Source organism: Anomaloglossus baeobatrachus, chromosome 3 (assembly GCF_048569485.1).
Source record: "Anomaloglossus baeobatrachus isolate aAnoBae1 chromosome 3, aAnoBae1.hap1, whole genome shotgun sequence".
Taxonomy (NCBI): Eukaryota; Metazoa; Chordata; class Amphibia; order Anura; family Aromobatidae; genus Anomaloglossus; species Anomaloglossus baeobatrachus.
The window spans coordinates 202,514,707-202,541,825 of record NC_134355.1 but is presented as its reverse complement, the minus strand read 5'-3'; the positions used below and the strand labels follow the sequence as shown (position 1 = coordinate 202,541,825).

Here is a 27,119-nt window from a genome sequence, read left to right as displayed (position 1 = left end):
TTTCTGGACCTAACTGTATGTGAACTACATAGGTTTTTAATGTGTTTCTGTGGCAGAAACTAACTGAAAATGAATATTTTATCTGCAATTTTTCCACATTCCATTCAAGTCTATGAGTTTAGTTTTTGTGAACTTTTAAGGAAGACTTGGAGTTTCTAATCAGTTTCTGCTTCAAAAAGTCCTCAAAAAACTCATAAGACCACGTGCACGAATTGAGTATTTGGTGAATTTTTTACCTCAGAATTTATAAGCCAAAACCATTATTTTGCAGGCATTTCTGAAAGAAGTAAATTATACCCCAAAACGCGTTGCATAAACCACCTTTTATTTTCAACTCTGATTTTATATTGGATTCCTTCACCGACAGCAGCGCAGGAACCACATTTTTATTTCGGTTTCCCTCTGGATTTTGTACCTTTGCCGTTGTGGCACGTGGTCCGTGCAGGAGCTGAACATACGATTGACACTATTGGGGGTCACATAACCCGAGCAGGTGAGCGGTTTGCCTCTCTTTCACCCTTCTGGTATGCTTGGATAATACCCTATTGTACTTTTTTTTTATCAAGTTTTTGATTCTAACATTGTATCACTTAGTTTACTGGGTGAAGCAATTGTGATACAATCAGAGTTCTTAGATGTAGTATGAAGCAGACCTGAGAAAGCTAATCCTGCCCACACCACAGGTCTCCATGTACAATGTTTATTGGCAGTGAGCTGCTTATCATAGTGGTTGGCCTAGCTGGCATGGCTAGTGTAGCTGATGTAGTCAAGATAATGATAAGCTCCTGTTCTAAAACAATCATTGCAAGTAAACAACAGTACACAGAATGATAAGTGCCCCCACTTAAATCTGTGTTTTAACTCCTACCTTATGCTGTTCTCACATTACATAAGAAAATCCTGCTGATAGATTCCCTTTAAAATACAAGAAATTTTCATTAGGGGTGATATCAACTGGCCAGCATATCTCTGTGAATTACCGTAAATACAGTGTGCCAATGAGGAATGAAGAATAAGCAGGATTTAATTAAAAATGCTAACTAGAGGAAGATATCACATTAGGTTCCCTTTAAACATATCTTAAGGCCCCGTCACACTAAGCAACATCGCTAGCAACATCGCTGCTAACGAACAACTTTTGTGACGTTGCTAGCGATGTTGCTGTGTGTGACATCCAGCAACAACCTGGCCCCTGCTGTGAGGTCGTTGGTTGTTGCTGAATGTCCTGGGCCATTTTTTAGTTGTTGCTGTCCCGCTGTGAAGCACAGATCGCTGTGTGTGACAGCGAGACAGCAACAACTAAATGTGCAGGCAGCAGGAGCCGGCTTCTGCGGAGGCTGGTAACCAATGTAAACATCGGGTAACCAAGAAGCCCTGTCCTTGGTTACCCGATATTTACCTTTGTTACCAGCCTCCGCCGCTCTCACTGTCAGTGCCGGCTCCTGCTCTGTGCACATGTAGCTGCAGGACACATCGGGTTAATTAACCCGATGTGTGCTGTAACTAGGAGAGCAACGAGCCAGCGCTAAGCATTGTGCGCTGCTCCCTGCTCTGTGCACATGTAGCTGCAGGACACATCGGGTTAATTAACCCGATGTGTGCTGTAGCTAGGAGAGCAAGGAGCCAGCGCTCAGTGTGCGCTGCTCCCTGCTCTCTGCACGTGTAGCTCCGTGCGGTGGTAACCAAGGTAAATATCGGGTTGGTTACCCGATATTTACCTTAGTTACCAAGCGCAGCATCTTCCACGCGGCGCTGGGGGCTGGTCACTGGTTGCTGGTGAGCTCACCAGCAACTCGTGTAGCGACGCTCCAGCGATCCCTGCCAGGTCAGGTTGCTGGTGGGATCGCTGGAGCGTCGCAGTGTGACATCTCACCAGCAACCTCCTAGCAACTTACCAGCGATCCCTATCGTTGTTGGGATCGCTGGTAAGTTGCTTAGTGTGACTGGACCTTTAGGGAATGAAAAGGTAGGGATAATTGCAGTTCTTTGATCACAAAGTAAGATAGTGTCATCAGATTGGAAGGGGATGTTGACAGCTGCAGTCCCATATGTGGTATAAAAGACTCAAGTGTTTCCCAGGGAGAGAGCAAATTTTAGAGAGGAAGGAGAGACCTTCAGGGAGGGGTTGATTAGAAATGTACGATTTACTAAAGAAAGGACATTTGCAAGGAGAAGAGGGCCACACCAAGATGGCATAATCAGGAGGCACTATATAAAAGGTTCCTTTCTGGTAACTATGACATTATGGAAATAACCAAAATCCTAAGGAGTTATTGTCTTTTTGTTGTAATATTGTAATAATGTATTTGTTATCTGTTTTATCAATTTTATACTATTCATTTGATTGGAGGAAGAAAATGATTTCTTTTTATACACTTTTGTCTGTGTGCATTCTTTATTGACCGTCCCCAGGAATCTACGTAGGGATATTGTATTTGTGTAATATTCTTCTCATTTGATATTGATGTAACCAATAAACATTTCTTGATGATGTTATTGTTCAGCATCTTTGTCAAACAAACAAACAAACCGATATTTTTCCAGATAATGGTATTCTTAGGCTACGTGCGCACACTGCATCTCTGTGGTGACTACAAAGATGCACGTTTTTGGCCCCGAAAAAAATGCACCTGCTGCAAAAACCCTACATCTGCACCATAGAACATGACAGCCAGCTGTGAGCTCCAGGCAGTAACTGAATTGAGCCGTGCGATCAGCAGTGATGTCACTCAGGTGATTTGCGGTCACAAGTGGAGGACTACAGCTGTGCTCGCATCTAACCTGAGTGATGTCACCGCTGATTGTGCAGCTCAATTCAATCGCTGCGTGGGGCTCACAGTAGGCAGTCATATTCTATGGCACTCGCTGTGAGCTTTAGATGTAGCAGCTGTGGAAGCATCGTGGGACCACATGTAGTTTACGTTGGACCTGCAGGGGTGTTTTGGGGATTAATAAAATGGTGAAAGAGGGTGCTTTTTTGTCTTTTATTTCAAAATATAGGATTTTTTTCGGATTTTTTACTTTCACTTACAGATTAGTGATGGGGTGTCTCATAGACATTTGCCATCACTAATCTAGGACTTAGTGGCTGCTGTGGGCTGCCATTAACTTCCTCATTAACCGATTGCCACCACACCAGGACAATCAGAAAGAGTCAAGTAAAAGTGCCGGGGTTGTAACATCTAATGGATATGACAATTTTGTGTGGCTGCTGGCTGATATTTTTAATCTGGGGGATGCCCAATAACCATGGGTATCCCCAGCCTGAGAATATCAGCCCCCAGCTGTCGGGCTTTATCTGTACTGGTGTCATAATATGGGGGGATCCTACGCCAATTTTTTAATGTATTTATTTTTCTGTACGATATAGACCCGCCCACCGGTGTCTGTGATTGGAAGTCTCAGACACGCTGTCACTCAGTGTGGCGGCTCATCTGACTGCAACCACTCAGAGACGCCGGTGGGCGGGGGAAGTAGTGCATATGTATGAGGCTAATGAGCGACCCAGGAAGAAGAATAAGAGGCGGTGGGAGTAGTGTAACAGCCGCCGTGGCGACTCGGTAAGTATGAAGCACTTACTCCAACCCCTTTGCATCGGAGTTTGGTCCCCATAGAGTTTATACGGGACTGGCATCTAGCCAGATACAAGGGATCAATCCCCCACCAACCCAGAGTCAGTGGGGGATTGATCTGCCAGTCCTCTGAAATGCAGGAACAAACGCAAAAAGAAATGACAATCTACCTTTTAAGCTAACTGTAGTGAACTTGCTTGTTATTATCTTCAAACTTTCTCTTCAAAGTACCCTCCCTTTAGGTGTTAAAGGGAATCTTTTGATATTTAATCTGAAGACATCAGGAGATAGGGGCTGACACACAGTGTTGAATGATGTGTAATTTATTACCATGTGTGATGCTGGTTTATCACCTGTGATTGTCATTGCCCAGACTACACTTGTTAAACCACGCAACCTTCCCCTTTGATTAGCAGCTCACTGTCTATAGACATTGTACCTAGAGAGATTGGTGTGGGTGGCGCTAGCTTTCACAGCTCTGCTGCATTGCTAATTCTAAAAACTCTGATTGTGTCACAACTTCTGCATCCAGTAAACTAAGTGATATATAATTGGAATCAGAGTCTCTTTTTCTACATCATGCTGCTCTGAAATGAGGTAGCGAAAACCTGATGACAGATTTCCTTTCATTTCTGAAATGAAATGGTGCACAATAGAGCTCACGATAATGGAGTCTGTTCCATTATAGTCAATGGCCCTGTCGGCGCATGCGTCCGAAACACGCTTTGTGGGGTGGGGGAAGGGCAATTCAGACGGGACCACTGAACGCAAGTAAAAATGCAGTGTGAAAGTAGTCTTATACTGCTCAATTCCTCTGTTGCTCCCCCTTCTATTATAATCCAATAAAATGTTATGTATCAGGTTATTTTAATTTTTAAAGAATAATCATGTCGCTAGGGGCCTACGGGAGGTGGTACATCGGCAAATGCTACATTTCGGTGCTGCTGAGAGAAATTTACAGTGGCTTTTAAGTGATTAACAGCTGTTAGAGACAGAAGCCAGCTATGTAAATCAATCAGCCCCTACAGCATGTGGAGCTGGCCCATGTCCTGAGCTCCCGCCGTACTAGAGGACCCCTGCTCTGGATGTTTATTCAAGTCCTAATATGGGTATGGGTTTATTGCTATAAACAACAATTCATGAGGGCTAGATACTGACAAACAGGCATTCGTTTTTTTGTGCCATAGGGGCTAGGGGTAAATTTGTCCAGATATTTATCCCTAAATTCTACAGCACAGAGACTGAAAAATACAGATAGTGTCACTCAAGGTTCAAAAATTAAGCAAATGACTAAAAATTACCTTTTAATAGATAATTCATAAAAGTTCAACGTCCCTTATGGACACGATATATACCATAAAGCTCCTAGGAGAATAAATATTCTATGCTTATATCTATCAGAAGACAATGTAACCTATTGTTATGCTCAATTTCTCGGTTACTCAAACCAACCTAAGAAGCCACCAAACATTAATACATTTAGTTTTCCTGAAGAAAAAACCCCACAACAAACCGTAAACAAAAACGATGTGTTATTTGTATCTTAAATGATAGACAGTAGTCATCCAATATAAAGAAAAGGAAAGAGAGAAAAATACAATATACTAAAATGGTAAATTCCACAGTGACAGGGCCCCTCTGAATGATATAGTGGGCTCTAAGGGGAAAACTATTCTCATTGCGGAGACTGACAAACCAGTCGGACTGCCATAGAGGAGCATTGCAGCTATAAGACCCCTCACTGCCAGCCAGACTGCTTTGTCAGGTCTCTGCAAGGAGAAAAGGTTTCCCCTTAGAACAGTGACAGTGGTCAGTATTGTGGTAACACCAGTCAAATTAAGTATATTTCTTTAAAGGAGATTGGGTAATCTCTTCAAATTTATATGAGCCAAGGCACACGGATAATATCCATCAAGCGGGGTCCTCGAGTATCCATCACAAGACTGACCCTACTAAATCCTGGGGAAAACTACAAGCTTTACGGTCACTCATAAGCTTCTGTCCTTACAAGGATGGTCCACAACTGGTTCTACTAAACGGAACCCCTACAATGACCCTTCATGTGTCCCGACATGTTTCGTCCATGAGGACTTTTCAGGAAACTATCATCCAGGGGGTTAGGTCCTCGTCCACATCTAACACATAACCAAACTGCTCGGGATTTTTTTTTCCAGATATTTATCCAATTTGCATTTTCAGTGCCCTCTTTTGTACATATAGAATTTTATAGGTAGGGATTAAAGTCCAAAAATGTAGACTGTGGTTGGAGGGTTTATATGTATGTGTATATGAACATATAATATAGTTCTATGTATGTCTTATACAATGAGCCTAAAAAACAAATTAATTGACCTAGAATAGTCACAAAAAATAACAGATGTCTTATAGTATTCCCAGTTAAAGGGCGTTGTCCAGGACATTCCATTTGTCAACAACGGTCAGAAGAGCTCAATTGCAGAGCCAACTGTATAGTAGCTTCAGCTGGACATTGCACGTCCACCCCTTCTAATTTTAATGGATGGAAGATGTGCAGTACCCAGCCATGGTAACTATACAGGATCCGCCTAACAAAAAGACGTGTGCTCATAACTTTTATGACTGCCTCAAAAAAACTCTTTATGCATATACGCTAAAAAAGAACAAATTAAGCAGCATCTATACTAACAAATTCACGGTCTACCTGTTTATCAATTGTTTAGCTGACTGCTAGAGAGTTAATGTTGACCAATTATGGATTAACAGGATTAAATGGCTTAAATATTAAGCTGCAATGTCACTTACCCGCTGCATGCCTTCCTGGTTGACAAACACTTTTTGGTAAAGCCTTTTGAAGATTTTACTCAAGCCGAGGGCAAACAGTCTGATAGCTCCCAGTTTTAAATTATGGCTCATTTCATCAAGGATCTGAACAGATTTTTTTCTAACGACATTAAATGGTTCACCAGATTCCAGACTTATCTGAAGACCACACCATCCAAGACATGAAAGGAAAAATGATATTAGCTAATGTTAATGAACATGCAGTCTGTGAGAGCTTTATGAATCATACTGAAAAAGGGGTAAATCAGCCTAAAGCCCCAACTATCCAAGTGCTTCTCATCCTGTGGTACATGTATCCTGGAGATACGTGTTGCAGCTAGAGATGAGCGAATACTGCAATATTCGTATTTGCAATACTCGTAACGAGTACTTTGTAATATTCGTGTATTCATTAGAATAGCGAGTACAATGCAAGTCAATGGGAAATGCAAGTAATTTTCTGCTGGACTCAACAAAGAGGTCTGGGGGTCTGAGGAAAAGTCTGAAATGGATGGAAAGTGATGAAACTGAATAAGGAGAGCCTGGAGAATATGCATGCATGCATTTTTTACTCACATATGGTTTCTGAGATCCCCTGAAGCCACAAGGAAGAACTTCCATGTGGCTTCAGTCTATCTGTGCTCCTGAAGTCTATGTCGCACTGTTATGGTCAGCCCCGCAATGACTCACACAGCAGTGTGCGAGCAGCTGCGGGATGACAAGCATCGACATCAGGAGGTTAGCTCAGATCATTACCTGCTGTGATGATCTCCGCTGAACTCATGACGTCAGCGCTTGTCACTGACTTCCATGACGCCACGTTCTCACATGAAGTCTTGCGGGCGGCCCAAGACTGTGACTAGCGGTGATGTCACGGGCTCAGGGGACAGTTCACGTGAGAATGCGGTGGCCATGGAACTCAGTGACAAGTGCTGACGTCATGAGTTCAGAGGAGTTCATCACTGCAGGTAATGAACTCAGCTAACCTCATGACGTTGGCGTTCATTATGCCCTGCAGTTACCTGGCCTGACCTAATGATGTTACCTCAGGTCACTGCTTTGCTCTCCCAGCCAAAGGGGAACATTCTGTTCTCATTGACTGGGACAGTGAGTATAGTATGGATCATCGAGGGACCCCCTTATTGGATTACGCTGGACCATGATTTTTTTTTTTTTTTCAATAAATTGGTGAAAGAGGGAATATTTTGGGGAGTAATATTTCAAATAATTTTTTTTTTGTTGTCTACTTTTTATTACTGACTGGGTCAGTGATTTCAGGCATCTGATAGATGCCGTGACATGACTAATGCCAGAGCTTGATGCCGGGTGACATTACACAGCTGGTATCAACCCTATATATTATCCCATTTTCCATCGCACCACGGCAATGGGAAGAGCTGGGGCGAAGCGCCAGGATTGGCGCATCTAATGGATGTACCACTTCTGGGGCGGCTGCAGCCTGCTATTTTTAGGAAGGGGGGGTTTCCAATACCAGTGGACTTCCGTAGTCTGAGAATACCAGACCACAGCAGTCCGCTTTACCTTGGCTGGTGATCCAATTTGGGGGAGCCCATGTTTTTTTTTTTTTTAATTAATTATTTATTTAATTTATTTTAAAATAACAACGTGGGTTGCCCTCTGTCTTGGATTACCAGCCAAGGTAGAGCTGCCAGCCGTGGTCTACAGTCTGCAGCTGTCTGTTTCACCTCAGCTGTGTACAAAAAATAGGGGGGACCCACATCATTTTTTGGGGGGAATATAATTAATTTGTGGCTAAAAACAAAACTAAACACCCTTTAGTGCCACATGAAAAGCACTAAAATGTGCAAGATTACAAAATGCAGGGGAGTGGGACATTATATATATATCTTTCTATCTATCTATCCATCCATCTAGCTGTCTATCTATCTACCCAGCTTTTTTCTAGCTTTTGACTGTATGTAACTCTTTTGTTTTTTTAACAATCAGCAAAAAAAACAAAACCTGAAGACTCACAGATATAAAAAGGACCATATACAGAATGGAAAGGATGCAGTTGTCACACGGATGTGCATTGTTTAAAAAAATTAGCCCTGTGGGCTGAGTCATGGTTGACGCAGAAAGTCCCCATTACAAGGGCCTCCAATGACAAATATTAGTTAGGCTGGAGTAGGAGTTCTGTCCTGGTTTGTCCGCCACTGCACAATGTGCATAGTATTTACAAAAATTAGCCCTATGGCCTGAGTCATAGTTGACGCAGGAAGGAAACGGCTTTATATGGGAAGGGGTGGACGTTAACAGCCGTAGTCAAAATGAACATTTTGGGAATTTAGTTTGGCTTGCTCTTTGCTGGAGGGATAGGAAACTGTGGAGAAGTTCAGTTTTTGTTGAATTTAATCAGAGTAAGCCTGTCTGCATTTTCTGTGAATAGGCGTCAGCACCTATCAGTGATAATTGCCCCAGCAGAACTGAAAACACGCTCTGACATCACACCAGCACTTCCTAGGTGTATAAGGAGAGGTTTGGCCAAGTGTTCAGTTTGGACACCTAATAATTAAAGGGAACTGAAGTATCAGAAAGGATGCAGGTATGGTCACTTAAGTAACCCTTGACCATGTTATGCAACTTCTCCCTCCTTGACATTGTTACGAGCACAGATAGCCCCTGCTGATGTCCTGGTTTATTGAAAATATCCCAGTGTGAACACATTTTCCCACACCTCTGTTGGATCTGGTGTTAGTGTCTCTCCAAATTATTCCTTGGTGTTAAAAAGAGTCGGTAACTCAGCGTTGTCTGTGGGTGTTGTTTGCATCAACTGATCTACAATGACCCTCTTGAAGGATTCCATTGTGCAACCCTTTGGTGACTCCAAAATGAGAGAAGAAAATTTCTCCTTGTACCGTGGCTCCAAAAAGGTGGCCAACCAGTATAGGTTGTTGTATAAAATGTGTATCATGCAAGGGTCTTGCCAAAGACACTTACACATGAACTTTGCCATGTGGCCCAAGCTGCAAACAGGCAAAGGTTCTGTGTCCCCACCAAGCTGAAGAATACCCATCTTCTCCTCACGCTGATTTGCCTCCTCCTCCTCCTCCACCTCTCCTCCTCCACCTCTTCCTCTCCAGCCCATCTATGCTGGACAGACATGAAGCTGGGGTTGAAAGTCCCCTGTGTAGCACTGGGAGTCCTCTGAGTAGCACAGAATAACAACTCTTCTTCTTCCTGATCCTCTTCATCCTCCTCATTATCACCCAATTTTGCCTCAGAATATTGGCTGCACTGGGTAGTATCACCCATTAGGAAATCTGGCTCCATAGCCACATATGCTGGGCACTCAAATCTTCCTCTTTGAGATTATGCAGTGATTGTTTCAACAGACACAGCAGCGGATTGGTTAAGCTGATAATAATCTGATCACCGCTCACGAGCTTGGTGCAGTACTGAAAGTTCTCAAGAACCTCACAAATGTCAGCGATCCACACCCACTCAACAGTTGTTATGTGTGGTGGCTGGCTCTCAGTCTGACAGGCATGTTGAAGCCAACATATAGAATGTAGAGTTCCACCTTCTCAGGCAGGTCGCACATGAGTCGGTGACTTGGCAAAATAAAGTGATTTTGCAGTGCTGTAAGACCAGCAAAAGCGGTAGAGGAATAGCGGACATGGGCACTAATACAGAGCACCTTCTCAAGTAGGTATGGCAAGTCAGGGTATGTTTTCATAAATTTCTGAACAACAAGCTTCAGCACGTGAGTCATGCATAGCACATGTACCAGCTTGCTGACCTTTAAAGCCACCACCAGGTTACATGGTTGAGATTTTTTAACAAGAACTTGTGTAAAACGTGAACGGCACAATGGGCAAAATAATGGCGGCTGGGAACACTGTATCATGGGGCAGCCACAGCCAGGAGATTACAGAAACACTGTGTTCCCACAAAGCCTAAATGTCAACATCTTCACGGCTAGCAATTTGACACTGTGCGAGTTTAGGTTTTGTGTCTGTGGGTGCGTGGCTGGGTATTTACGTTTCCTTTCCAAGATCTCAGGCACGGACAACTGGAACCTTCCCTGGGACAAGGAAGTGGATATTGTTGATGTTTGCTGTGTCTGTGCAATTGCACCTTGTGGGCAGGATGTATGAACGCCTGGTTCCTGGACAGCAGATTGTGAAGGACGTAGCACAAGCGACATGGCAATGGTTTGACCAGCAGACACAAATTTGGTACCCTGGTGTTATGCCCACCTACTGGGGTGCTTGGCTGCCATGTTGTTCCGCATACTGCTGGTGCTCAGGTTGCCTTTGTCCTGGCCACTGCTCAACTTAGTATGGCAGATGCTACAGATTACAATGTTTTTCTGTGAAAGACTTTCAGAAAAATATTCCAGACAGCTGCTGAACGCCCCCTTGCACTGACTAGGACCACAGTGGGGGTGTTCTTGGGAACAGTTGATTCAGTTCTCACTCTATGCAAACCACTACCCCTTTGTGCCTGTGTTGGTGCTGCATATCAGTCTTCCTCTGTGTTGCTGTGCTGGCTATGCATGTCAATGGTCCAGGTTGGATCAGTGGATTCATTATAGACCACCTCATCTTCCATCTCATCTACCTTCTCACTTGAGATTGTAGGTTGACCTGATGGCAACTATGTATCATCATCATTAGCCTCCACCTCTGGGGACAGTAAATCATGTTTCTTAAAGTGGCTTTCTTCTGGCCGTAGGTCCCTCTTCAATTTTGCACGGCGAGAGACCGCAGTCAATCAGAATACGTACAAAATAGATCCTCAGAGTGGCCAAGCTTGGGGTTATATGTCTATATGTCTTGAGGATTGGATAGGCCATCCTTCTGTGTATCCACAGTAGACTGTGTGGTCGTGGAAAATTGGTTGCTGCTTGACAAATGTGAAGAGGCCTTGTCTGCCATCCAAGCAGAATCTGCTCTCACTCTTCTAGCTTCCACACACGTTTACGTTCCAGACCGGGAAAATTGGCAAGGAACATAGTGAATGCATCAAGCTTCTTCTGACCTGACACAGACTCAGTGCCTTGTCGCCCACCACTGACAACACCACGACCATGTCCCTGTCCCTTAACAACTGCCTTTTTTGTCATTTTGGGTGTTGCTGACATATTTGCAGATCTTGATAACCTAAAGGCTAATTTACAAGTTGCGATATCGGTACCGATATCGCTAGCGTGGGTACCCGCCCCCATCTGTTGTAAGACACGGGCAAATCGCTGCCCGTGCCGCACAACATCGCCCAGACATGTCACACATACTTACCTGCCCGGCGTCGTCGCTGTGACCGGCGAACCACCTCCTTTCTAAGGGGCGGTTCGGTCAGCGTCACTGCGACGTCACAGCTGCGTCACTGAACCGCCGCCCAATAGAAGCAGAGGGGCGGAGATGAGCGGGACGAACATCCCGCCCACCTCCTTCCTTCCGCATTGTGGCCGGGAGGCAGGTAAGGAGAGCTTCCTCGTTTCTGCGGCGTCACAAGGAGCGATGTGTGCTGCCGCAGGAACGAGGAACAACCTCGTTACTGCTGCAGTAACGATTTTTGAGAATGGACCCCCATGTCACCGATGAGCGATTTTGCACGTTTTTGCAACGATGCAAAATCACTCATAGGTGTCACACGCAACGGCATCGCCAATGCGGCCGGATGTGCGTCACCAATTCCGTGACCCCAACGAGTTCGCATTAGAGATGTCGTAGCGTGTAAAGCCCCCTTTAGTCAAGCAAGCTTTGACCCCAAAAATATTGTGGAGAACGTACGTATTGGGAGTATTTTGTACCAGGCAGCACAAAATGGTAGAGTCCTGCTTTGTAATTATTTACAAAAGCCACTAGCAACGTATGAATGTGGCTGATCTGGACACCACAAAGTAGGCTGTGAACCCCTAAATATTGTGGAAACAGGACCGGTGCGTTTACGGAATCAGGCAGTACTGATTTCTAAAGTCCTGCTTTGTAATTATTTTCAAAAGCCTCTAGTAATTAGCAAAATTAATCTGACAGCAGTATGTTATAGGGGCAGAGATCCCAATTCCACTTGCGTTTAATGTGGACCAGTGCAAGCTGATAAAACATTGGTTCATGTGCAATGTTAAACAATACAGCAATATTTATCTGCAAGTTTTTCCTCATGCCGCATTGTCATAAGAAAAAAAAATTGCAACATGCTGCGTTTAGTAGTGGGTCTCAAATCATGCGCACCCTACAAGTCTATGGGGGCGTGTAGACATCGGACTGCACTGATGACATTCAAGAGCAATGCTATATACGCACAGACAGACAATGGAGGAGATAGAGAGATTAATCTTTTCCGCACCTGTGCTCCAAATCTCACATGAAAGGAAATCGGATAGCAGTATAATGACACTTGGCTTAGGGGTACTTCACACACAGCGAGATCTCTGCTGAGTCACGTTTTTTTGTGACCTCATTAGCGATCTCGCTGTGTGTGACACTGAGCAGCGATCTGGCCCCTGCTGTGAGATCACTGCTCGTTACACACAGTGCTGGATCGTTTTTTTATTGTTGCTCTCCCGCTGATAAGCACAGATCGCTGTGTGTGACAGCGAGAGAGCAACAATCCTGAATGTGCAGGGAGCAGGAGCCGGCGTCTGACAGCCTGCGGTAAGCTGTAACCAAGGTAAACATCGGGTAACCAAGGTGGTTACCCGATATTTACTTTCGTTACCAGCCTCCGCAGCTCTCACGCTGCCAGTGCCGGCTCCTGCTCCCTGCACACGCTAAGCGGTGTGCGCTGGTAACTAAGGTAAACATCGGGTAACCATACCCGATGTTTACCTTAGTTACCAGTGTCCGCAGCTTCCAGACGCCGGCTCCGTGCAAGCGCAGCGTCGCTTGCACGTCGCTGCTGGCTGGGGGCTGGTCACTGGTCGCTGGTGAGATCTGCCTGTTTGACAGCTCACCAGCGACCATGTAGCGATGCAGCAGCGATCCTGACCAGGTCAGATCGCTGGTCGGATCGCTGCTGCATCGCTAAAGTGTGAAGGTACCCTTACACTCGCAGCAGACCTTCAGCCGGGTGTCATTGGCATCTCGCATCCAAAGCTGTATACTAATGTGAGTGAAACTTTAGCTTGTATTTTGCCAACACATCTCTCAGGAGGAGCCTAAATGCGGCATTTTTTTGTTTCTTTTTATTTGCACATTTTCTGTAGGTGTCTGCACCAAACTATATAAGAACGATCTTCTTTTGTTATTGTACTTTTGCTGCATTAATTAATGCGTTTTCTTATTTTGTACAGGTTTGAAGCAGTGTTTTTAAAGTATTATTTCTAGCACAGAATAGTTTTGATTCTACATGTAGTTCACCTTATATCTTCAGCCTCACTATTCTAATATGGTGTATTAACTACTAAGATACTTCTCAGAGGGAAACAATCATAAAACTGTAAATGAAAAATTGACTTGTTCTCCATAGCAAACAATTACTGTTCAATGTTCATTTTTTAAGGGCATGGGAAATTTTGCACTGTGATCTCTATGCGAGACAAAGGTACACACATGGTTCTAATGTAAAACTGCCCACCTGCTTAATGACCTGCCGCAGATTGTCAGAATCCATAACAATGGACTTAAGGGCACTTGCAGTACATGGAGTAAGATTCTTATAAATAACTGGTGTAAAACTCTTCATAGCATATCGTAGGTCACTTGAAATGCGTCGTTCTTCCAGAATGTCTTCAAACACTTCTTTTGTGTTTCCTGTTATTTCCTTCTGCTGCAAAGATTTGAAAGATCAATAACCACAAGACAAAGACAGACCATTAAAAGACAGACCACTAGAAGTGCTTACCATATCTCATGAGTCAAGCTTCACCTCTATGACACGTTTATCAGATACTACACTACTGTATTGATGCACAACTATAGTCACCTATAGTATATATTCACTACTGGGGTACAGAAAATGTTTGCATCTACTTTGAAGTGCTACCTTCTTCCTATGTATGGAACAGCTATATCTATTAGTTATAGTCCCATTGGCACTCTGGAGTCGGAGTCCATTTTGGTGGAGTCGGTATAAAATGGACCGACTCTGAATCCTAAAATATATAATAAATTGGGTACAGTAGTTCAATGCAGAATGTGCTGAATATTTTTTTATAGGAATTTTTTGAAAGTAATGAAATGTCCTATAAATGTATGTTCTATTCCTGATCAAAGGATCTCAGCTTTTAGTTGAGATGAATCTGTGCTGCACTTTATATACATGATAAGTAGTGAAAAACACACTGGGAAGTAAAGAACGCCTGCACTCATCTCAGAACTGCTAGAACAGGTTATTGCTATTGTAACTGACAATGCTTCAAACATACAGTAAGTACAATTAAACTGATGAATGAGAATACTGAAGGTGAACAGCAGCTAGACGAAAACTTCCAAATCAGTATGTTTGAGATGGAGCCACAGTCCAGTTCCTGAGGAACAAATAGATATTACTGCAGAAGTACAGCAAAATGATACTTTAGAATTAGATGATTTTGTTGAAGCTGCTTCACATCTCTTTCCTATTCATCAAATGCGCTGTGGTGTGCACATGCTGCATCTGGCAGTAAGAGATCGTCTGTAAGAGGGATATGGTGGAACTCTGATTGGCAAACTGAGGAAATTGGTTATTGCTGCCAGAACTCCTAAAATTGAATCCATCTTGAAGAGACGTGCTGGAAAAGAGGCAATTGTCGATCAAGCCACTTACTGGGGCAAGACATATTTAATGAATATGCGACTGCTTGGGCTGAAACCCTTTCTTGTAGACATGGCCAACCCTCAGGTAACCCTAAAGGAAGGTCAATGGACACATTTGGCTGAATTGAAGGAATTGCTTAATCACCCATTTACAGTGACTAAAAAATTACAAACTGAGGATTTAACTCCCAGCATTTTCATAATGGAGTGGAAGGCCTTACTGTGTTGCCTGTCCCAAAAAGAAGGTTTAATCGCAGATGGTATAGCAGCTTCAATTAAATGGAGGGAGACACTGCTATTAGAAAATAAAATTCTTCTGGCAGCTGATTACATTGAGCAAAGTCATCATATATTGCTGGATGATCAACAGATTAGTAAAAGAAGAGAAGCTCTGCCAGAGGTAGCAGTTATAATGAGTGGAGACAGGACAGCTAAGAACAAGATGACTTGGGTTATGCCAGTGCTACTGCTGCCATATCTTCAGCCTCATCAGATTAGTTTAATTTTGAAAAGTATTTGGATGACATGGAGCAGGATAAGTGTTGCCGCAGGAAAAAAAAATACCACTCCCATAGCAAACAGATTTACCAGATTTCAGCAAAATATTCTCACTTTGACTCAAAGAAGTAGAAGAGTTCAACCATTCATCAAAACTGACTGTGCATGAGGCAATTCCTTTATACCCTGAACTTGTTAGAGATGTTGACCATGTGTTTATCACTTTGCCACCAACCCAAGTTAGTGTAGAAAGATTATTTTCTAGCCTAAAAGGGAATGTTCCGCGTTTTTTAATTTTTGTATTAATAATAGATTATGGAATCAATTATTTTTAATTCAAAATTAAAAATTGTTTATTAGTTGTTATTTGCTTCAATTTTTACTCAAACACTAGGGTCTGCCATCTTGGATTTGCTGACGCAAATACAATGGCCCCTGTGCATAAGGGCTGATAGTCGGCATCCGATCCTATCTCTTACACTGTGTCTGCTTTCTGCTGTGACCAAAACACACCAATTGGGCTGTTCAGATCACAGCAAAGGGAGAGATCAGCGCCATCTTTGTGGAGCCCACAGTATATATTGTGCATTCCACTTTCCCCCTGAGCATGGTGGCCAGCGGTGATCTCCAGCTTGTGCCTGGTATTGTATTATAGATAGGTTGTAATCACCGCTCGCCGCAGCATGTACCATTTTTTTTTTTAAAATAAGACACTGTCTTATACTTTTTTTGCCCCTCAAAAAAGCACTAGGGCTTATTTTTGGAGTAGGTCTTATTCTTGGAGAAACATGGTTGGGGGTAAGTTTACCTCCCCAAAAAAGCAAATCCCCACTTCCCAGGAGACTCATACTTACCAGATCCGGACGTCTGCGTGGCTCCCAGGTCCTCCTGTAGGCACTCCCAGCAGCTATACTGCATGCTGTCCTCCACTGATGATGACTGCGGGGTGTCCGCTATCTATAATGAAGTGTCCTGCAGTATCCTTAACTTTTTCAGCTGCATGGACACTACATTATTGACCCGTGACTTGGGCTTATTTTTGGAGTAGGCCTTTAAGCCTTGCTCTGAAAATGCTGAAAATCCCTGCTAGGGCTTATTTTTGGGGGAGGTATTATTTTTGGAAAAACATGGTACTCACCTCGGAGTTCTTCTTCCAGCGCACTCTGTGCGCTGTCAGGAAGAGCTGCCGAGAGACACCAGGCTGACAGGAGAAGGCTGGCTGTTATCACCGCTCGCCGCAGCATGTACTCACGTCGGAGCTTAAGCTCACACTGCATATTGCTGCTGACTGCTGCCAGTACCCACCTCAGACCCCCGCTGCCAGCAGTTCCTCCAGTCAGTGCTCTGTAGTCAGCACAGGGAGAACGAAGAACACTAGGGAATGCAAGGGGCACAGAGCATTTAGGGACGCTGCAGGGGCACAGAGCACTGTGGGATGCTGAAGGGGCACAGAGAGCACTGGGGGATGCAGCAGAGGTACAGAGAGCACTGGGGGATGCAGCAGGGGCACAGATCACTGGGGGATGCTGCAGGAGCATAGAGAGCACTGCGGGATGCTGCAGGGGCATAGAGTTCAATGGGGGAGCTGCAGGGGCACAGAGAGCACTGGAGGACACTGCAGGGGCACACAGAGCACTGGGGGATGATGCAGGGGCACAGAAAGCACTTGAGGATTCTGCAGGGGCATAGAGTCCTCCGGGGGAGGCTGGAGGGGCACAAAGAGCGCTGGGGGATGCTGAAGAGGCACAGAGAGCATTGGAGGCACAAAGAGCACTGGGAACACAGTATTATGGAGGCAAAGTATATAGGGCACATTATAGGAAGGAGCACTATGCCAGCCGTCCTTGGTGACACTTTCCACAGTTCAGGATCAGTTTGTAGTCACCACCAAAATGGCTCTGCACAAGGTCCCTAATTTTCAGCCACCCTTATCCTTTTGGAAACACCCAAAAGGGGAGGGGGAGGTGACATCACACAGAGGAGAGCAGATTCCACCCACTTTTACTGTAGTTGTATTCCAGGATAGTTTTACACTTGGTTTTCAACAGCTGTTCCCCCTAGTGTTTAAAAGTGGAACACAAAATTTTTAAATTATTCCTTCATATTTTGCTCCATTAATGATAATATTTAAACATTAAAACAATAATTTATATTTTTTTCAGTTATGAAATGCTATTTTTTTTTATGGCACCTTCCCTTTAAAGGGAACCTGTCAGGTCCCCTGGGCACCCAGAACCATAAGCAGTTCTGTGCACATATCTATAATACCTGCCTAACTGTCCCATCATATAGTAGCAAACATAAACAAATCTTTAAAAAAAAGTATTTCTAAAGACAGTTTATGAGATTTTAATTAGGGCTGTGACTAGTTTCAGGGACATTAGTTCCCCAATTAGTCTACCCATTTAGCATGTTATCACGCCCCTGTGGGTGTGATAATATGCTTTACAATCCCCAGCATCATCTGCATCTTTATACAAAGCCGTGAAGCGGTTATATCTCTCAGCACTGAGGTCTCTGATATATGCACCCCAGCTTCAGAGTGGCCTACTATGCATGCTCGGAAGTTGTCCACACTTTTGATCATGTGCACTACTCTGAAGCCGAGTGTATGCGTTCCGGCTTCAGAGATGCCTAGTGCACATGACTGGAAATGTGGCGACTTCTGATCATGCGCAGTGAGCCTCTCTGGAGTCGGGGTGCATACACCCGGTGTCACAGATGCTCAATGCTGAGGTGTACAACACAGTTAACGCTGGGCATTATAAAGAATGTTATCACGCCCACAGGGGCATGATAATATGCTAAGTTGGCAGACTAATCAGGGAACTAATGCCCCTGTTACTAGTCAAAGCCTTCATTAGCATCTCATAAACAATATTTAGAAATAATTTTTCCAAAGATCTGTTTATGTATGCTACTAGATACAGGGATAGTTAGGCAGGGATTAGCAATATGCACCCAGAACTGCTCGTGGATGTGGGTGCCCAGGGGCCTTACAGGTTCCGTGTAAAATAATTAGATCAGATTTGAGGTCATCTATTAAGGGGGATCTGATGGAGGTGATACTTTTGTAGGGGCATCAAACTGTGCATTTAGAGGGTATTGTGTAGGAATTCACTGTGGGGGTATCATAATATGTTTTGGGGGCACTTTTGTTGGCATCATACTTTATGGGGGCCATAAAAGGGGTAACTTAACATCTTCATGCATATGATGTACTGAAAGACTGGAGGAAAAAATGGTCCCTGTTCTGATGAAGCGCGATACTCAAAATACGTGAAACGTGCGTTACCACTCACATGTAGGGGGGACCCTGTACCCCTTGACTTGCATTTCTGGCACTTTATTCTGCTATAACCTTTTGAACAAAGGGTGTTACTTGGTATGTAATTTCCTTTAGTGACTATGTCTGATTGTTTACAATTGTTACTGACTGCTATGTTACTGATATGTCACTATTTATGGATTTTTTACTACTTTTTGTTCATATGATGTTGTGCCATTAGTGTGTCGCCTTTGTGATACCTTTTGTAATCGATCTCTATCTTACACGTGATTTGTACCTTTTTACCTTCTTTTATTCACCTTAATAAATCTCCAAAGTGTTTGCAATATATCCCATTTTTTCCTCCGGTTTTTCATTCATCTTAGTGGTTTGCAAACCTTCCATGGGTCACCATACAGGTTTCTCTGGGGTTTTCTACATGTGTATTATTATTTTACATGCATCTTTACATTCATAATGTTTACTTTCATGGACATTTTCTAGTATTTAATTATGAAGTACTGGTATCATCCCTCCATTTGGTGTGGCTCGCACGCAGAGCTTGCACGTTTCCCTGCACATGTCAAAAATCTGATCATTTGGCATGCAGATGAGAGATCTGGCCAACGCTGTTAACTAATTAAATCCCACTGTCAATCTCTGAAGAGGGATTTAACGCGCGCCACTCCTGTTGGCAGCCCTGCGAAGTGATCGCGATATGCCGATGAGTTGTCATGACAGCCAGAGGTCAGCTGATGATTCCTAAGTCTGTCATGACGATCTATCTGACTGCTGGCTGCGTTCCAGCGTTCCTAGAAAGTCATCATTTCAAATCACCCCCCTTCTGTCACATTGAAAATAAAAGAATAAAAAACTTTTTTTTTAAATAAATACGTTTGGTATCACCACGTTCGGAAATGACCGATCTATCAAATATAAAATAAATAAATCTGATCTGTAAACAGTGTAACGGAAAAAAATGAAAACATCAGAATTATGTATGCAATAAAATGCAATAAGAGGCAATCAAAACATTGCATGTACCCAAAAATAATATTTGAAAAACGCCAGCTCTGGGTGCAAAAAATAAGCCATCACACAGACCCAAATCCAGAAAAGTGAAAAAGTTACCAATCTTGGAAAATGGCAACAAAAGTGCAATTTTTTTTAACACATTATTGATGTTTTTTTTCACCAATGAAATAAAAAAACAAACAAAAACAAAACTATACATGTTTGGCATCTACAAACTCGTACTGACCTGGGAAATCATAATGCCAGGTCACTTACATCATACCATGAACATGAGGAATAAAAAAACTAAAAATAAAAACAATTGTGGAATTGCACTTTTTTTGCAATTTCACCACACTTGGAATTTTTTTCCAACTATATGGTAAAATTAATGGTTTCCTTCAAAAGCACATCTCATCCCACATACAGCTATGTTGACACCAAAATAAAAAAGTTATGCATTAGAGCTGAGAAAGCTAATCCCAATACCAGGCTGTCTATGTACAATATCTATAGACAGTGAGCTGCTTATCACAGAAGGGAGAGTTTCAGTCTAGGACTCACAGGCTGATGCAGCTTATGTAGTCTGAGGAATGATACTGCTGCTGCTAAAACAATCATTGCAAGCAATTAGCACCATGTACCGTGATACAAGACACATTTCTGAATTCTATGTTTTAACCCCTTCAGCATGCTGTTCTCAGATAGCAAAACCCTGCTGACAGATTATCTTTAGGCTAGGGCCACACTTTGCGTTTCTACCTGCGTTTTTGGTGCTTTATAGGTCTGTTTTGAGAAGTACCTTTTTCATGCCAAAAGGCATGCGTTTTGATTTCCCAGCAAAGTATATGGAATATGGGGATTTCTAGACCCCACTTTGCGTTTTAAAACGCTGCATTTAATTTGCATATTTTGTGGCAAAAACCATGCATTCAAAGAAGCAACTTGTCAATTATTTTTGCCATTTTAGGTGTGTTTTGCTAACATTGAAGTCAATGAGAAGTTGCAAAAACCAGATTCCAGCAAATTTCTGCGTTTTACCTGCTTTTCCAGTGCAGAAAACATGCGTTTTGGACTTCAAAAACGCATGCTTTTTGGACATGAAAATAATGATTTCATATGTCCCTTTACACACACACACAGAGTCCGACAATTAAAAATAAGATTTTGAATAAATTATTGGAATTTTTCCATTAAATATCATATTACCGCTATAATTTCATTAAATTAATCTATTTTCATTATTTTTCACAAAAATATAGATTGGTTTCTTTTTTCCAATTTTTTCATTGAGTTTGACTATTTAAACTTTATTTAGCAGTGTCATGATGTTCAAAACGCATCTATCAAAACGCAGGTGGAAAAGCTGGTAAAGAGCGCTGAAAACGTAACTAAAACACGGTAAATACGCATGCGTTTTCAGCGCTAAATTTCTGAAAAAGGCAACTTTGGTCAAATCAATTAAGCCCAAAACGTGCGATTAGAACTGCAAGTAGGAGAACGCAAAGTGGGGCCCTAGCCTTACTGCGTGTGACCACTAAGGGGCTTTGAAGTAGGAAAATAACTTTGTAAGCGCTGCAAAGTTGTAAGACATGCTCTTCTGGCCACTGAATATTAATTTATTTTTTGTGCGGGGGCCCAAGTAGGACTTCTACCATTGGGCCTCATTATTTCTGTGTACGACTCTGGATAACTGTCTTTCATTATTGTCAAAAGCCTGTTTCCTTGGCTGGGCCTGCAAGTTTCTGCTGTTCAATTTATAACAGGGTAGTTGACTTCTACTATAATAATTACTTTTACCAAATTTCCTGCCTCAGGTTTTTGCTTTATGAGGATATTTTCTGCTGCTTCCATTATATTTGCAGACATAATACACCCCTAAAAGTATTTTTTTGTTTTTTCGCTCTCCACTTATCTCTATCCACAGGCAATCTACCTTTTCATATGCCTCACATAAATTATCATGCGGATGCATTTTAGGGAGGACTGTACATGTAAACCACCCCCTGTGCCTTGCTTATTTGTTTATTCCTTTAGCCCCCTATCTTAACAGCCCAGTCATAGTGATCATCCAACCATGTCTTGGTGCACAGAGAGTTGGGGCATCTTATTCAAATCTAGTCTTACTCTATCGTTCCCTGCCTAGCAATGGAGCTTAACACCCTAGGGTTCAGATTCGTGCCCCCATTCCACTTCAGCTAGAATGCCCTAGAAATCCCTAATGTACGAAGGGGAAAAAGGGAATATTCTCTCACCTTGATATACAATAAATGTGCAAAGACCACAAAGAATATTGAAAACAGCAACTAAAAATAAATGTGCTAATGAATAATACAAGATAATACAAGCGAGATAAAAGCACAATACACTAGATGTATACTTTATTTTTGATAAACACCCAGTATCTATATTGATAGAAGTTGCTAACCACAAAAAATGTGGCACTAGACCACTTACATTTAAGTCCTCTTATATGCACATATAGTCTCTTAGATCATTAAGTGTGAGAGGGTGAGAGTCAGTGGCGTAACTAGGGTTTGATGGGCCCCGGTGCAAATTTCGGACCTGGGCCCCCCCTCTACGTACACCGACACTTTGGCTATAGGATAATGACGCTGACACTTGGCTCTTTCCCTCAGCACCCAGCTTCCCTATATTCTGATATCCATCTTGTCCTCGGCACCCAGCTTCCCCATGCTCTGCTATACATCTTTCCCTCAGCACCTAGCTTTCCCATATCAGAGCATGGGAAAGCTGGGTGCTGAGAGATGTATAGCAGAGCATGGGAAAGCTGTGTGCTGAGAGATGTATAGCAGAGCATGGGAAAGCTGGGTGCTGAGGGATAGAGCCCTTTTCCTTCAGCACAAAACATTCCCATCCCCTGCTTGTATCTTTGTCCCCCCTTGTATATAGTTTTCCCAAATCCTATAATGGCCCCCACATAGCCTTCCATATAGTATAAAGGGTCCCACATAACCCTTCATATATTAGAATGCAGCTCCATAGTCCTCCATGTATTATAATGCATTTCCCATAGTTCTCCATTCACCCCATAGTACTCCATATATTATAATTCACCCCTCCATGTATGATGCAGCCAGCCCCCCATGTATAATGCAGCCAGGCCCCCATGCTGCATGTATAATGCAGCCAGCCCCCCAGGCTTCATGTATAATGCAGCCAGCCCCCCAGGCTTCATGTATAATGCAGCCAGCCCCCCAGGCCTTCATGTATAATGCAGTCAGCCACCCATGTTCCATGTATAATACAGCAAGCCCCCCCACTCCATGTATAATGCAAGCCCCCCCCCACGCTCCATGTATAATGCAAGCCCCCCCCCCCATGCTCCATGTATAATGCTGGCAGCCCCCCATGCCTTTATGTATAATGCAGCCAGCCCCCCCATGCTCTATGTATAATGCAAGCCCCTCCACGCTCCATGTATAATGCAAGCCCCCCACGCTCCATGTATAATGCAAGCTCCCCCCCACGCTCCATATATAACGCTGGTAGCCCCCCACGCTCCATGTACAATGCAGCCAGCCCCCCCATGCTCCATGTATAATGCTGGCAGTCACCCCCATGCTCCATGTATAATTCTGGCAGTCTCCCCCATGCTCCATGTATAATGCTGGCAGTCCCCCCCCATGCTCCATGTATAATGCTGGCAGTCCCCCCCATGCTCCATGTATATTGCTGGAAACCCCCCCATGGTCCATGTATACTGCTGGCAGCCCCCCTATGCTCCATGCTCCATGTATAATGCAAGCCCCCCCCATGCTCCATGTATAATGCTGGCAGCCCCCCATGCCTTTATGTATAATGCAGCCAGCCCCCCATGCTCCATGTATAATGCAAGCCCCCCACGCTCCATGTATAATGCAAGACCCCCCACGCTCCATGTATAATGCAAGACCCCCCACGATCCATGTATAATGCAAGCCCCCCACGCTCCATGTATAATGCAAGCCCCCCCACGCTCCATGTATAATGCAAGCTCCCCCCCACGCTCCATATATAATGCTGGCAGCCCCCCACGCTCCATGTATAATGCAGCCAGCCCCCCATGCTCCATGTATAATGCTGGCAGCCCCCCATGCTCCATGTATAATGCTGGCAGTCCCACCATGCTCCATGTATAATGTTGGCAGCCCCCCCATGCTCCATGTATAATGCTGGCAGCCCCCCTATGCTCCATGTATAATGTTGGCAGCCCCCCCATGCTCCATGTATAATGCTGGCAGCCCCCCTATGCTCCATGTATAATTCTGGCAGTCCCCCCCATGCTCCATATATAATGCTGACAGCCCCCCCATGCTCCATATATAATGCTGGCAGCCCCCCCATGCTCCATGTATAATGCTGGCAGCCCCCCCATGCTTCATGTATACTGCTGGAAACCCCCCCCCATGCTCCATGTATACTGCTGGCAGCCCCCTCATGCTCCATGTATACTGCTGGCAGCCACCCTATGCTCCATGTATATTGCTGGCAGCCCCTCTTATGCTCCATGTATACTGCTGGCAGCCCCCCTTATGCTCCATGTATACTGCTGGCAGCCCCCCTTATGCTCCATGTATACTGCTGGCAGCCCCCCCATGTTTCCCGCCCCCGGCCCCCTGGTATGCACTGATTTTTAAAAAAAAAACCCCACAAGTATTACTTTTTATCTCTCTCCTCGTTCCCCCGCTGCTGTCCTTACGTGTCCTCATTCCCCCGCTGCTCCGTCATCTCTCCTCTGTTCCCCTGCAACTGCGGTCGGCGTCCTCCCGCCCTGTGCTCTGAGTCTGAGCACAAGAACGCACAGGAGTGTCATCACCGCGAAGGCACAGAGGGAGAATGAAGGAGTGAGGAGCTGCACGGGTCGTTCCACGCTTCTAAATTGTTGCTGTGCGTGATGATGGGGGAGGGGGGCCCGGTGCCGCCACCACTGACAACGGGCAGAGGGGGGGGCGTGGCCTGGACGGCAATGTGAAGAGACGTGTTTGTGGAGCTCTCCTGCAAACTCCCTTGATAAATCCCTGAATACCGCTGTTATCACTGCCTCAGCCGGCTGTCAGGAAGATAAGGTGGTGAGGACTTATCTGGAGTGAGTCTGGTGGATGCAGAGAGGTGCCATGGTCCGTCACAGGCAAAAAGATAATGGAGGCGGGAAAGTCCCCAGCTCTCAGGATGGTGCCATGATAAGGCAGGAAGCTGAGAAAGTGAATGCAGCCTGTCAGGAGAGGATGCAGGTCGCGGCAAGGCTGGAGAAATTTGCCCGGACTTCAGAGAAATCACATCAGCATACAGATAACAGAGGTGAGGAGGGAGAAGACAATGCCAGCTCTGATGAGATGGGGGATGGTGAACAGCAGCAAGATAAGACAGGAGAAGTAGAGGAAGCACATAGTGCAGACCAGGCTCCAGAAAACCCCACTTTAAAGGACATTTTTGCAGTGGTGTCTTTTTGTAAAGAGGCTCTGACTTCCCTGATGAAGCAAGTTAAGGGATTACAGGCAGAGGTTGCTGACATTAAGAAAGACCTCAAGAAAGCAGACCTGAGAACAACGGCTGTAGAGGAGAGAGTGGGGATAACAGAGGATCATATTACAAAACTACAAAAGTCTGAAAAAACATTTGCACAGCAGATAGCTGAAATCACGGCAAAAAATGATGATTTAGAGAACCGCTCTAGAAGAAATAACATCCGAATTGTCGGCATCCCTGAGAAAGCGGAAGGAAGAAACTCCACTGAATATGTAGAAGACTGGCTCAGGGGGAAAATGGGTGCTAATGTCTTATCCAAGCTCTATGCTGTGGAACGTGCACACAGAGTCCCGATGCAGCCACAACCAGCAGGCAGGGGCCCTCGCACTATGCTAGCCAAGCTCCTCAACTACAGAGACAGGGACACTATACTGCGAAAGGCAAGAGACATGGAGGATCTTATGATTGACGGCCAGAGAATTTCCATATACCCGGACTACTCCATTTCTGTTCAAAAGCTACGTATGACTTTTACAGGAGTAAAGAGGCGCCTGCGAGAGATGGGGGTGCAATACTCAATGATGTTCCCGGCAAAGCTAAGAGTGACGGCGTTGGAGCGGGTGCACTTTTTTACAACTCCAGAGGAAGCCATGCAGTGGTTGGACGCAAACGAAAAGCGGATCCGTTTGAAGGAATGAGCTGACTGTCTGAATCTGCAGTGTGTTGGAGAAGGCCGGCTGAGGCTCTACAACATCCTTAGGAGCTTACAGGGGACCCTTCTTGTTTTTCCCTTTTTTTTTTTTCTCCTTCCCTTTGGGATTGAGGTAGTATGCAGGGGGAATGCGAAGGGTTTGATGTGAGCTTCGCAGGACATGGGGACTGCCTAATTTGGCGCGGTGGGGGTATTTACAATTTGAGATTCCAGTTTAATTACTGTTCGCCATTTTACTGTTATATTGGTTGAGTGGAATATGATTATACATAGAAAGGGGGGGAGTGGAGAATTGTTGGAAAAGGGACGAGTTTTAAAATGTGTCTAAGAGGGGAAGGCGAGGGAGGTAGGGGGGAATTTAGTAGGGATTATGGACCAGGTTTGGAAAACCCGATGCTTCACGGGAGTACTCGAAAACAGGAAGTGGTGGGGAGAAGGAGGGGAGGGGAGCAGGGGGGGGAGGGGGGAAAGGGGTAGGGTAGAGGCAGCATGGGGAGATACTACAAGGTTTGATGGTTTTACTGGGTGGGATAATGGGGGATAGAATTAAGGTGTTGAGTTGGAATATTAGAGGGTTATCAGATAGGTCTAGGAGAGCGGCAATAATTAAATATGTTCAAGACCAGAACCCGTCAGTAATATGTCTACTACAAACGCATCTAACAAAGGAGACAACACATGTTTTAAATAGGAGATGGGTGCAGAAGGCCTATCACTCCACCTTTTCCAACTATGCAAGGGGTGTATCACTGCTGATCCATAACTCTGTGCAATATGAAGAGATAGAAGTGTATGTGGATAAAGAGGGACAGTGTGTGGCCATCAAGTGTAAAATATTTGGCAGACTCATGTGTATAGCTGCAATATATATACCACCTCCATATAAGTGCACCAAACTAAGGGAGATAAGGGAGTTCTCTGAGAAGGGGGGAGTAATCCCTTTTTTACTGGTGGGGGACTTCAATAATGTGATAGACCTGTACTGGGATAGGAGTAGTAGACCTCCAGGTATTCAGGATAGTTGTATGACTTCGTTTGGCACTCTTATTGGGGAACTTGGAATGGTGGATGCCTGGCGAGTG

General features: G+C 44.3%; 1 protein-coding gene across 1 annotated transcript in view; it reads right to left on the bottom strand.

The window, feature by feature from the left end:
• LOC142296283 (dihydroxyacetone phosphate acyltransferase-like) overlaps positions 1-27,119 on the bottom strand; it is a 318,344-nt gene that overhangs the window by 257,105 nt on the left and 34,120 nt on the right. Inside the window, 2 exon segments of the mRNA XM_075339690.1 lie at positions 6,354-6,530; positions 13,917-14,108. Coding sequence (XP_075195805.1) covers positions 6,354-6,530; positions 13,917-14,108 — 369 coding nt within the window.